Source organism: Bufo bufo (assembly GCF_905171765.1).
Source record: "Bufo bufo chromosome 11 unlocalized genomic scaffold, aBufBuf1.1 SUPER_11_unloc_1, whole genome shotgun sequence".
NCBI lineage: Eukaryota > Metazoa > Chordata > Amphibia > Anura > Bufonidae > Bufo > Bufo bufo.
Window position 1 is genome coordinate 136,427 of NW_024400016.1, and position 14,565 is coordinate 150,991.

The 14,565-nt window shown below is 43.5% G+C and overlaps 1 protein-coding gene across 1 annotated transcript in view; it reads right to left on the minus strand.

The window, feature by feature from the left end:
• Positions 1 to 14,565, minus strand: part of LOC120983001 (NACHT, LRR and PYD domains-containing protein 12-like) — a 54,274-nt gene that overhangs the window by 14,598 nt on the left and 25,111 nt on the right. Inside the window, exons 2-3 of the mRNA XM_040413115.1 lie at positions 2,310 to 2,473; positions 187 to 358 (exon numbers count right to left, since the gene is read on the minus strand). Coding sequence (XP_040269049.1) covers positions 187 to 358; positions 2,310 to 2,473 — 336 coding nt within the window. The remainder of the gene's footprint in view (positions 1 to 186; positions 359 to 2,309; positions 2,474 to 14,565) is intronic.

The window sequence follows — 14,565 nt, forward strand, 5'->3', positions numbered from 1 at the left end:
ATCAAATCCTAAGCCAGACCCAAATCAATTCAGGCCACAGGCAAGACCTAAACTTCAAACCCCAGACTAGACTCCAAAATGGGTTCAGATCCCTAATAAATCCAGAGGGAGACCTTTATTACTGTGGACAATGTAAGTCATGAAGACCTCTATTTCATGGGTGACACGTCTCATACACAATGTTACCTCTATGACGGAGTTCCTCCAGTACAGCGTTCAGGCCGGGGGAACCATGATCCTTCTGTAATACATACAGACTGACCCACAGTCCTATCACAGCTTCTCTTCCTCTGAGACAAATATCCTGTAGTAAAATCTGCGCCAATCTTCTTCTATCGTGTTCTAGACTCCGGTATTTCTAGAACCCAAGAAAGATAAGACATAAAAGGGCGTTATACACAGATACATAATACAAAAGGTTAATACACGGCAGATATTACATGTCTTCTCTATAATGTGTTGTCCAGAGAAAGACAAATCTATGGAATAGTTGTAGAGAAAATCCTTCCTGAATCCACAGATAACAATCAGAATTTTTCCAGGATGTAGTGACCCCTACTGTACATGTTCGGGGGAGGGGATAAATCCTCCACAATACTCGATTATACACACTAATGGTGTCATCTAAGCAGCCCCTCTGGTCTTCACCCTTTAACCCCACCAGAAAGCTACTGTAAAGCCCTGCATGGGGGCATTACCACTCTTTTTACCCCTCCACTATCGTTAATGGTGCACCCTGTATCATCTTGTGTATGTATCCTTATGTCCTGCATAATGTGTAAATGTATTTATGGTTTTGTACTGGTTGTCATGCAATGTGCCTGGTTCACCAGCAGATGGCGGCACGTCTGGTAGAGCTGTGTTAGATAGAATGGAACCCCTCTTCCATTTCAGCCCTCTCTCTGGACAGGGAGGAGTTCAATGTTAATGAAGGTCAGAGTAGCTTACCCACTGCAAAGGGAAGCAGCAGGCCCTCGTCCCTGCTGGGCGAGGCTTGCTCAAGCCAGCTTGAGCACCATCAGCTCAGCTCGATCTAGAGGCTTCAGCCTTAAGCCTTACAAACCAGGAAGAAGTTCCCTTGTCAAAGATAGAGAAAGATAAAGACAAAGACATAGAAAGATATAGATCCAGAGAAAGATAGAGTCAGACTACAGAAAGCTTAGTACAGCCTACATCAGAAAGTTTAAGTTTTTATGTAATCCAGCCAACAGAGCCGAGAGAGTTCACATGTAGCAGACTGAGTTTGTTTGCCAGCCAGAAGTTAAGCCAAAATCTACTGATAACCAAGATAAAGTTGTAAGATTGTTCTATGATGCAAGCTTATACAAGGAAAGCCGTTAACTACTTCAATACCAGTCTGGACTCACTTTATTCTACCAATCCCTCAACTGTTCATCCTATTTGCACTTCTTCAGATTACAACACCAGGATATCCAGGTAGGAGCACCGTGATATGTGCAGCCATCACACCTAAAGGGACATTCTAGGCTACCCTTACACCACTCTGGCATTCCTACACCTGGGGTCCACTATTGCCATCTAGGGGGACTACATCCCTTGTTGCTGAAATGCAACTGGCGTCACAAAAAACTCACTTTAAAGGGACCCCTTGCACCACCACGTCCATTGCACTAGCTCCTGGAGTAGTCTCTGTTCAAGTGATTGGCGACACACAGGGGTCAAGAGATGCTGAGGCAGAGCATTCAGCGATCAGGCAAAACTGTAGTTGGGGAAGGCAGGCAGAGTTCATGTAATCTATTAAACATAACGAGGTCAGGACAGGCAGCTCAGGGTCAGTATAGAGATAGGTGGTCAGGTCAGGCAGTGAAGGGTCAAATATGGAAAAACAGGCAATAGTCAGTACACAGGTAAATAGACATAGCTTCTTTGCAGGGATCTAGTCACTAGAAGCCATTGTTCAGAGGCTCTCTCCTGTGGGAAGGCTCCTTAAATACCCTAGGGAGGTCTGCCATAAGTTAAAGTAGATGATATGCGTGTATGGTGCATGTGCCCCTTCAGGTATGGAGAAGCATAGCCATAGAAATTCAGGCTGCAGCCTGGATGGAGTAAAGAGAAGAACTACTCCAGAAGTTGGAGTCCTCAGAGTAGGAGAGAAATATTTGTGAGTCCAGACCTCTGGCATCCAGGAGCTAGAAAGCAGGTGACCACAGCGATAGCCATGCCCGCTAGAGGGAGCGAAGCGGTGGCGGGCATCAACCACCACTATAAAAATGACATAAACTGTGCCTGTAACACGTGATATCACTTGGGGCATTTATATACAATACCGGCGGCTCATGTCCTCTTACCTCAGGATCAGCAAGACTTCGGGGATGTAGCTCATTCAGAAGTGGTGGAAGACTCATGTTCTCCACAATGTGGAGCAGATCATCCTGGAAATATTCATACGTCATCCTCAGGAAGTGACCTTCATACTGACGGAGCTGCTGGTAGAACTGCCGGGTCTCATCATCTAGGAAACGGAGGGGACACAAGAATGAAGTCGTCTAGAACATGGAGGAGACTGATGGCAGTTTATGTGGAATATTCCTGTCCTGGATCATTTTACAGGTTTTCACTAATGTGAAATCCACAACCCCCTGTAATTCACCAGCACAATCACTTCAGGACACATTCACAGGAGACATCTTTACATTGATTTCAGTATTTCTATACATGTAGATACATGGCAGATGTCACTCACTGGTGAGAAGTGAGGGGAACGCTCCTCTTATTCAAGAGAGAGAACCAGTCTCAATAATACACTGCCCTCAGAGGGAGTCGGTCAGCGGTTCTGTCAATACTAAATTGGACTCCTGGCATCTATTTTGGTGGGTACACCTCTGCCATCATTTGTACCTCTGCCTCATGTATATTTATTTACCGCTATACTGTGACTGTGCCTGAAGAGGTGGTTAGTTTCATGTCACACTTGCTGGATGCTATTTAAAACATAAAAACTTGACTGAGACAACAGGTCATTTCCTGAGGACACACTCCCTTTAAGGACGCCGTCTAATTTGGTAGTTAATCCTTGGTGACTTTATTTCACTTTTTCATCTCCACATTTCAAAAGCCATAACTTTTTTGCTCTTTCATCCACATACCCGTATGAGGGCTTGTTGTCTGCAAGATGAGTCTTATTTTGTAATGGTATCATTTTGGGGTACATTTAATAAACTGCATAAATTTAAAAAAAAAATTGGGATGACGACAAGAAAAAAAACTGCGATTCCACCACAGCTTTTGAGTTCTGTGTTTATGTTGATTTATATAGTGTTTATGTATTTCTACTTTTATACAGCAAAAATTATTTTTCTTGAAAAAATGTATTTAGTATGTCCCTTCACCCAGAACATTTTTATTTTTCCACTGATGGACATGTGGACCCTGATGGACCCTGCAATTTTGTCATTTTTATGCAGTTTACCGTATGAGATAAAAAATGTGATGATTTTATGGTTTGGGTCGTTATGGATGTGGTGATAAAAACCATCTATAGGCTTTTTATTTATTTTTTCACCTTTTTACATTAATAAACAAGGGAATAAAGGTGTTTTTGGGGGGGTGCTTGATTTTTCTTTTTTCCTCTAAGAGGTTCTGTCACCATGAACAACCCTATTAAATTAGTTATACCGCCTGGTAGGGTTCATCATGCTGATTAAACGATACCTTTCTTTTTTCTGTATGATAAACAGCTTTATTCATATGCAAATGAGAAGTTGGAGAATCCTTTGAGCACTGCTGTGTAACGCCCCCTGTTCTCTGCACACGCCCCTTCCTTTTCATTGACAAGGCTAGACAGCAGGCTGAGGGCAGAGCCCTGTCTAAGAGCTGTGCACTAGCATCTACATATCATATACACTATGTACTATAGCTTCACCACGCTGAGATCTGCTCAGAAAGCTAATCTGCATATTACTGCTTTATTTACAGGCACCATATAGGATCATACAGACACCAGTCATATGTGTTAGCTTATAAACATAGAAAAAACATGTTTTTTCTATATGGTAATATTATAGCTTGGTGGTATAGTTGTCTACCATGTATGTAGAGATTCTCAGTTAAAGTCCCAGGAGAGGCTTTTTTTTCTGATTTTTTTTCTCTTTTATTTAAAACCATATTAAAAAGGATATAATATAATAAATAATTTATCATATAATAATATTAAGGTTCCCTGATGAAGGAATCTGTGCATTCCGAAACACGCTGGAGGAAGTGTGTACTCAGGAGGCATCCGTAGACACGAGCATATCACGTCATACTGAAGGCCCGTTCTCCTGGTAACTACAGTGCGGCTTCCTTCCGTGCGCGCAAGCTACGGGCCGGAGCAGCACGCTTGAGAAGGAGGAAGCTGAAGACAGTGGAATCCCTTACATCGATAGTGAAAGCAATCGGGATGGGATCTATTATACTTCGTTAATGCCAAGTATTTGCACTCTATAATATCTGTTGGATTTATTTACAGTCAGCGCGGGTTCTCCTCTTTCAACCATTAGTCTTTTGCAACATTAAGGGTACCAGCAGTTAACCCTCATGGACTCAGCAGCGACAGAACTTACTTGCAACTTGGTGAAGCTTTTACGGCGGCAGCACTGGTATCCAATTACTGTAGTTCATATACTATATAAAGCTTAATAATGATGTAATAATACAGTACTGACCTTTCCTCCCAGATTTTCCAGCTGAGCAACTCATGATTTCCTCAGTGCAAGAACAGCCTTCAGAACAAAGTTATAAAATAATATCTCAGTGTAGAGTGTGTTATACAGCATGTATCATTGCAATATAGTTCCGAACCCCTTGTTTTACATTTATTATGCCCTATACACAAGAGTCTACGCCTCCCAACATGACCAGTCTAGTATACTCTATATATACACACACAACACTACAACTCCCAACATGACCACACCACTGGGAGTGAACATACAGTAATATGTCTAGTATACTCTCTCTCTCTCTCTATATATATATATATATATATATACGAGGACATGAACATAAGTCCAGTAGTTATCGCAAGAAGATGAAGTACAGGTACGCTGTCATCCCTCCTAAATATGCAAAACAACTGATCGAGCAATGACTTCTGGAAATACACATATTTCTCAAAAAAATCACAGACAATATGAATTTGCAGACGTTCTGTCTTGTTGCCTTTTACCTCACCTCTCCTGGTTGTCCACGAGGTTTGAAATGAGTCACTGGAAAGTCTTCACTCATCCACATCCAGGCAGCTTGTAAACTTTAGTTAAGAAGTGCGGGTGTGTTAGATACAATGTGCTAAACTATAAAAGAGGCGAAAAACTGGTTTATCTACACGTAGTACGGAAACATCAGGGAAAATGGAGTAAGGGTTCAAAGCATACTGGTGCATGGAAGGCCAATGAGGTGAATTTTACTCCAACGCAAAGTAGATCAAGACTGGCGTACAAAATATCAGTGCTCCAGACTAACAAAAAATATCAAAGAGCCATTGGCTCCTAACCTAAAAGGTTTAGGAGCCAAATGAAATTTTTAGTCGCTAAATTTAAAATACATATTATAATATAGCTGGAATGCTTAGGAGTTATGCACTCATTTCCATGGCCTGTCAGACTAGCCGGATTTGCGTTGGTTATCCCTAGGTGCTGGGTCCTGACTCATTCGCTTCCAGTCTTGGGCTGCTTATCTTGGATTTCTCCATGAAAACGATTGGCTGCAGTGGCATCAAGACAATCACTGGCCACAGTGGAGATCTGCTCCCCTTGCATCACATGACTATTTAACATAATGCAAGAGAAGCAGACAGGAGTCCATGGGTGCAGCCACTGGCATCTAATGTGTATGAGGACCTTAGTCCTGAAGAGGGGCGTTACCAGATACAGCGACTGTGACTGGACTATCAGATATGGCAGAGGGTGGCTATGGCTGTGACTGGACTATCAGATACGGCAGAGGGCGGCTATGGCTGTGACCGGACTATCAGATATGGCAGAGGGCGGCTATGGCTGTGACCGGACTATCAGATATGGCAGAGGGCGGCTATGGCTGTGACCGGACTATCAGATACGTCAGAGGGCGGCTATGGCTGTGACTGGACTATCAGATACGGCAGAGGGTGGCAATAGTTGTGACCGGACTATCAGATACGGCAGAGGGCGGCTATGGCTGTGATCAGACTATCAGATAAGGCAAAGGGTGGCTATGGCTGTGACCAGACTATCAGATACGGCAGAGGGCGGCTATGGCTGTGACCGGACTATCAGATACAGCAGAGGGTAGTTATGGCTATGACCGGACTATCAGATACGGCAGAGGGCGGCTATGGCTGTGACTGGACTATCAGATAAGGCAAGGGGTGGTTATGACTGTGACTGGACTATCAGATATGGCAGAGGGCGGCTATGGCTGTGACCAGACTATCAGATACGGCAGAGGGCGGCTATAGCTGTGACCAGACTATAAGATACGGCAGAGGGCGGCTATGGCTGTGACTGGACTATCAGATACGGCAGAGGGCGGCTATGGCTGTGACCGGACTATCAGATATGACAGAGGGCGGCTATGGCTGTGACTGGACTATCAGATACGGCAGAGGGCGGCTATGGCTGTGACTGGACTATCAGATATGGCAGAGGGCGGCTATGGCTGTGACCGGACTATCAGATACGGCAGAGGGCGGCTATGGCTGTGACCGGACTATCAGATACGGCAGATGGTGGCTATGGCTGTCACCGGACTATCAGGGGGCTGACTGTAGGGACTGTCACCAGGTCCCCAAACACAGCAAACAGCCCTGACGGAACGTCACCTCCACCCCACTGCCTGTATCCTGCACAGTAGGGGTTGTCAGAGCACCATTCAGAGAAAACTCCAGTGGGACACTTTACCTAACATTGTGGCCCCTTGGGTCTATGGACTGGTGGGGGCCCTATTGTAAGAAAACCCCTACTTTGCTGTAACATATGGCAGTAAAATATAAAATAAAAAAAAGTTAAATCTCCAGGAGAGCAGAATTACATACATAAAAAAGTGTGGTTACTGAAAGGAATCCATGTTTTTATATGTTAAAACTAATTCTGTTTTCTGTAACCATGAATCTTATCTCTTTGGCACTACTCCCGGACAATACCCCAAATATGGAAGTTCCGCTTCTTGCTCTATTTGCCTGTAGAATAGAACGTGTTAATATATGATAGGTTGAATAAATAACTTACGTTGATATGCTAATAAAGAGGGTAAAACCCCCTCTATATAACCTGTGTGCACTAAGAATAAACTCCAGAGCGTTCATTCAGTACACCATTGTTGTGTCTGTTATTCCCTACTGAGTGAAGCGCTCTCCTGACGTCAGAACAAGACTCAAACCAAGCCGATACTAGAAGTTCGGTACCAGGGGTACCAATTGGGACGTTGAGATTTCCTATCAGTTTGGGGGCTCGTGTCCGGGATCGAGAAGGTCATCCCCGGGTCCAGTAAGAAAGACATCTGTTATTGTCCCCTGGCCGATCTGAGGACCACGTCTCGATCTAGTAAGTAGAACCCAGAACTTCTAGTATAACTACTGTATCAGGGATACAGGGAACAGACTCCAGGAGTCTGGGGAGAAGTGACCCGGGGACTCCGGTAGTCCGCCGTGAGGATCACTCAGAGAAAATATAGTGCGCACTAGAAAATATTGTCTCAGGGAGACAAGGACGGAGCTTGGTTTGACTCTTTTTAAATTGTTTAGAGTATAAGAATATTAGAGTTGATATAAGGATACTGATGTCCAGGTGGTAAGTGTACAGACTAAACTTGACTATTTGCATAGAGTTATAAGAACATTGTATTGTTGTTTTACTGTGTTGCAAGACGCCCCACCCCCCCGGCTAGAAGCAATCCGTTGACCCGGGGATAGGTGAACGCAAGTGGCGGACCAAAACAACAAATTATATGTTTGATGAAACTCTCTGATATTTTGTGATCGGACCTGAGTCCTTCATCTAAGTTGACAGGATTTGTCGGAGCCTTCACGGTTCAGTACAGCCAGTCCTAGAGAAGTGACATCATTAAAATATCAGATGGAATGGGGGCACAAGGGTCAAAAACAGATTACCCCAAACCTGAGACGGGAGAAACATGTAAAGTTTATGTTGCACGGTGTAGTCCCACAAATAACTTCCTAGTTAACGCATGGGTAGACAATTTGGCAGGATGTGATATTAATGGAGAATCAAAAGTTAAAATGCAAAAAAGAATGTTACAGAGAAAGTGTGGCCCCGGACAGCAGGTTGCCCGGCTGGTAACAGGGATGAAAATCTGTAAGAATCTGTGAAGTTAGAGCTTACAGACTGTGGACATCAGAACTCCTGTGATGGTGAAGGGGGGAGGGAATCATGCAGAGTAAGTGATGTTATATGTGTAATAACATTATAGAAAATAAAGAATTGTTTAATAATTTTCTTTCTTCTTTCCCAAGCAGTGTAATGTGGGAATCCAACTTTTAACAAAAATTATTATATACACTCACCTAAAGAATTATTAGGAACACCATACTAATACGGTGTTGGACCCCCTTTTGCCTTCAGAACTGCCTTAATTCTACGTGGCATTGATTCAACAAGGTGCTGATAGCATTCTTTAGAAATGTTGGCCCATATTGATAGGATAGCATCTTGCAGTTGATGGAGATTTGAGGGATGCACATCCAGGGCACGAAGCTCCCGTTCCACCACATCCCAAAGATGCTCTTTTGGGTTGAGATCTGGTGACTGTGGGGGCCATTTTAGTACAGTGAACTCATTGTCATGTTCAAGAAACCAGTTTGAAATGATTCGAGCTTTATGACATGGTGCATTATCCTGCTGGAAGTAGCCATCAGAGGATGGATACATATTCTCATTCTGTTTATGCCTAATTCGGACTCTACCATTTGAATGTCTCAACAGAAATCGAGACTCATCAGACCAGGCAACATTTTTCCAGTCTTCAATAGTCCAATTTTGGTGAGCTCGTGCAAATTGTAGCCTCTTTTTCCTATTTGTAGTGGAGATGAGTGGTACCCGGTGGGGTCTTCTGCTGTTGTAGCCCATCCGCCTCAAGGTTGTGCATGTTGTGGCTTCACAAATGCTTTGCTGCATACCTCGGTTGTAACGAGTGGTTATTTCAGTTAACGTTGCTCTTCTATCAGCTTGAATCAGTCGGCCCATTCTCCTCTGACATCTAGCATCCACAAGTCATTTTTGCCCACAGGACTGCCGCATACTGGATGTTTTTCCGTTTTCACACCATTCTTTGTAAACCCTAGAAATGGTTGTGCGTGAAAATCCCAGTAACTGAGCAGATTGTGAAATACTCAGACCGGCCCGTCTGGCACCAACAACCATGCCACGCTCAAAATTGCTTAAATCACCTTTCTTTTCCATTCTGACATTCAGTTTGGAGTTCAGGAGATTGTCTTGACCAGGAGCACACCCCTAAATGCATTGAAGCAACTGCCATGTGATTGGTTGACTAGATAATTGCATTAATGAGAAATAGAACAGGTGTTCCTAATAATTCTTTAGGTGAGTGTATGTGCAACACTAACTAAGAACACCTGGCATATAAGATGATTTGGGTTTAACAAAATTACTGTATGATTATAACATGTATATTGTCTTCTTATAAGAGTTTATTAATCACAGAGTGAAGACCAGAAGACATTGGAAAACACAGCACAACAGCGACATAGACCATCAGCAATTCTGGGTGTGGTATGCCTATCTGTTTCCAGGAAAGCTGTGTTTGTCTGTGCTGCAAGTTTTGGGATGAAACAAAGAAAACTATGTTTTCATAAATGATTCAGTGGAATGTGAATGGGTGTGGCTTTGAGTTGTAGTTGAGTCGAAAATGTGTGAAGACTGATGGATGTTTTTAGCAGAGCTGTGTATGCAATTCATATTTTATGTATAAGGGCGTGGTTATGAGGTGTTTGTGAAAAGGAGTACATGAAAATGTGAATGTGTATGGAGTACGATATTTGTTTTCATATAATATGCGCATTGAGAATTTTATTTTATTTTTCTTGGAAGATTTTGGGGTTTTATTGGTGCCAACAGTGTTGATTGAGCTGTACATTTTTTATTTTTTTATTGAAGTCAATGAAAAGTTTCTTATGGGCCCTTTGTGTGTTCATGTCTGTATTGTCAGATCTGTTTGTTTCAATGTTTGAAGTTACGTGTTACATGTTAAGTGTTGTGCTTCACATCAGAGCTCTGTTCTCATGGACAGCTGGAACACTACTGACGGACAGAAGGAGGACCACAGCGTCCGACTAAAAGGGGTGGACTTAGATGACTGAGAGTGGGAGGAAGGAGGGTAGGATTCATGGTAGATAGCAGTGTAACCTCAAGTGTGTTAAGTAAGGATTTGTACAAAGGACCATTGAGAAAATCTGAGCCCTCTATGGGAATTAATGGGGTATTGACAAAAAAACTTACAAAACTGACTCACTACCACTCGAGACCATGGACAGGGAATACATCACAGATCATGTATTCAGCATTATACCAGATTGCCCAGTCAGCCTTTTAGGGAGAGATTTGTTCATTAAGCTTGACATGCAGGTATCAGCAAAGAATCAGGGCATAAAAGTACACTCAGATCTCATTTCAACCTCTACACCCGTGCCACTGATTCTTGCAAACATACAGAACCACCCAGAACTTAACAACATTAACCCTGCATTATGGTCCTCAAATGAATATGACACGGGGCTCATAGATTGCACACCTTACAAAGCTACTGTAAAACCAGGTGTCATCTCAGTGTTCCAGAAACAATACCCGTTTTGAGGGCTTAAGGCCAATGATTGAGGAAGTTTTAAACAAGGGCATTTTGGAAGAGGTGATTTCACCCTTCAGCACTCCCATAAATCCTGTGGCAAAAGCAGATGGTTCAGTTCGCTTTGTACAGGATTTAAGGGCCATCAACAACATCATTGTGCCTATAGCCCCTGTTGTACCTGAAATCACTCAACTACTATCTGCCATCCCAGCAGACGCTGTTTTTTTCAGTGTGATAGATCTGAAAAATGCATTCTTTTCTATCCCATTTGACAAGCGGACCAGACTACTTTTTGCTTTTTCCTTCGAAGGGCGACAATTGACCTGGGGCAGGATGCCCCAAGGATATGCTGATTCACCTGTAGTGTTCAGCATCGTCCTCCAAATGACTTTAAAACCATGGCACCCCCCCCCCCCAAGGTTCCGTGTTGTTGCAATATGTGGATGATTTACTGTTATGCAGTATGTCAGTGGAGGCCAACATTGAGGATGGTATATCACTGTTACAATGGTTGTTTGAATGTGGACACAAAGTGTCATTGGGGAAAATGCAATGGTGTAAAAAAAGCAAGTTGAATACTTGGTATTTGTCCTCACAAAGGGAGAAAGGAGGATCAGTCCGGAGAGAGTCCAGTCTGTAGCGGGTCTGGTCTCCCCGCACTCCAAGAAGGAAATGCTGTCCTTCCTTGGTATGATTAACTATTGCAGACAATGGATCCCCGACTGTTCCTACTATGACAATGTCTTGAGGCAGGCAACATTGGAGGACAAACCAGATTTAATAAGATGGTCTTCAGAAATGTACAATGAATTTGATTATTTGAAATGTGCATTAATGTCAAGTCCAGGATTGGGCCTCCATGACTACAAACTGCCCTTCCACATGTTTGCATGACAAAATTGTAAAACCATGGTGGGCGTACAGACACAAGAACATGGAGGAAAGTTGCGCTCATGTGCATTTTTTTCGAAGGTAATGCCCACCTCTGTCCAAGGGATGCCGGCATGTCTGCGTTCTCTTGCAGCCTGTGCTCTGATGGTAGAGTTGGCAACTCCTTTCACAATGGGACATTACACCATTTTGCACACCACTCATGATGTTGTAGGCCTACTCAAGGGCATCCATACTCAACACATGTCTGCACAGAGGCTTTCAGAATATGAGGTAATACTACTCAGTTATCCCTCACTCGAAATCAAATATGCTTCCCACACCTCAGGTCCAGCACCAATACTGAATGCTCTCTTAGGCCTTAAAGGACAAGGAGATTGCCTCGCAGACACACATGACTGTTTACAGGTCCTAGAATATAAAACTTCTCCAAGACATGATTTGTCATCCACACCCATTGAAGGAGCTCCAGAGGTTTTTGTGGATGGGTCATGCACCAGACCAAATGACACCAAATACTGTACAGGCTACGCCATTGTTATGATCCCAGATGTCGTCCTAGAGGCGAAACCCATAAAATTCCAGTCTGCACAGGCAGCTGAACTCATCGCCCTTACTAGGTCATGTATTCTACATGCTGACAGACCTGTCACCATCTATACTGATAGTAGGTACGCACATGGAGTAGTGTGGGAGAAGAGGATTCACGGCAGCAGATGGTAAGCGCATCTCACACTAACAGTTGGTCACAGATCAACTTGAAGACATCAGACTACCCTCACAATTAGCAATTGTCCACTGCAAGGCACACACCAACGGCAAGGATCATGTCTCACAGGGCAATGCGCTGGCAGATAAGGCGGCAAAACGAGTGGCCAAATGCAACCCCACAGGTCCGTGTAACCATTGGGAGATGCCATGTTTGGCACCCCCAACACCTGAGATGTCACAGATGCTTACTGACCTTCAAAGATACGCCACTGAACAGGAACAGCAAGACTGGTGTTATCCAGTATTGCAAAAAAATCCTAAGACAGGATTAGTCTGCAAAGAGGGGAAGCCATGCATTCCCCCAACACAGTACTTCCATCTTTATAGCACATTTCCACGGAGTAGGACATAACAGCATTCACCTCTAAACTCAACAAGGAATTTGCTAAATTAATACAGATAGAATGGAAATTTCACATTCCATATCACCCACAGAGCTCAGGAATTGTAGAACGCATGAACAGGACAATTAAAGATAAATTGAGGAAGGCCACTGCAGGTACCTTTGAAAAATGGAAAGAGACCCTACCCATAATACTTGCAGAGATAAGGATGACATCTAATTAGAAGTTAGGATTATCACCATTTGAGATACTCATGGGGAGGCCTTTCCCCACCCCCTGGGCCAGATGCCCAATAATAGTACAGGAAGGGGACCTTGATTTAATAAAGGAAGAATATGTCACCAAATTGATACAGGTACTTAATAAAACTGAGGAAAAAGTTGCTTGTAAGTCTCCCTCTCTTCCACAGGAACCCACCCACCCATACAGGGTGGGGGATGAGGTGGTGATCAAAACACTGAAGAAAGGAAGAGCCCAAGGTGATTTCGTATATGGCCAACCTTCTACCGTGGTCGCAGTAACCAGAACAGCCGTGGTGAGAGAACAATCTCCAACGTGGATCCATGCCACCCGAGTGAAGCTTGTGAGAGCAAGAGAGGAGGCTGAAATGGGGGCAGACAGCCCTGACCTCCAACGAGGCCCAGAGGTACTAACGGGGGCAGACAGCCCTAACCTCCAATGAGGCCCAGAGGTACTAACGAGGGCAGACAGCCATGACCTCCAACATGAAGATCCTCTCCCCCTGTTTTGGGAAATGGTCGAGCGCATTGATTAAGATTGCAATGGCCTCGTTGACTTTATTGAGTTTACTAACCAATAGTAATAGGTGTAGTAGCATTATGTGTTATTCCTTGTGTGAGACGAATGCTTGAAAAGGGGATCTCTAATATGTCATTATATCAGACTACTCGACCACAGGAGGATCGAAGCCCAGATGGGTATAAGAATTACCTAATATTTATATAGAGAGAAAAAGGACAAGAAAGGAAAGAACCATGTAGTGTGATACACTAAAGGTTCTAAGAGGGGATTTGAAAGGAATCCATGTTTTTATATGTTAAAACTAATTCTGTTTTCTGCTAAGTTTCTGTTCTCTGTAACCATGAATCTTATCTCTTTGGCACTACTCCCGGACATTATCTCAAATATGGAAGTTCTGCTGTTTGCTCTATTTGCCTGTAGAATAGAACGTGTTAATACTGTATATGATAGATCACATAAGTAGAGGAGGGGGCGGCACAGTTACACCTACAATCCACAAGGCAGCGGGGCGGTTATCTGGGCTGCTGGGGATCTACACACTCGCGGTGGTGCACAGCTGATCACAGCAAGCAAGGTAGTTATAATCACAGTATAGAAGAAGGAATATGCAGCGGCACTCACCAGTGTGTTCTTACAAACAGGTAGTTTTATTCCATGTATAGAATGTAGCAGGGGGCAGACAATATTTAATCACGCATCTGAACAGCGACGGCCATTTCGCGCTAACAATCGCTTCCTCAGGCTCTGCGTCGGCGCATACATGCGCGTCACCCTTTTAAATACCGGCGCTGCCAGTTGTCATGGTAATCGACAACATAGCTGCTCCTTTATCAAAGGTTAATAGAAAAACATACATACAACAAAAACAACTATAAATGCCCAGCAATACAGTTACATATGACAATTGCATCTGCAATATATAACTACAGGAATGGACTCAAATCATTCCTGTCATTTAGTCCAAGCTCACCCAGAGCCTGAGTGCGCAAAATCCATCTCG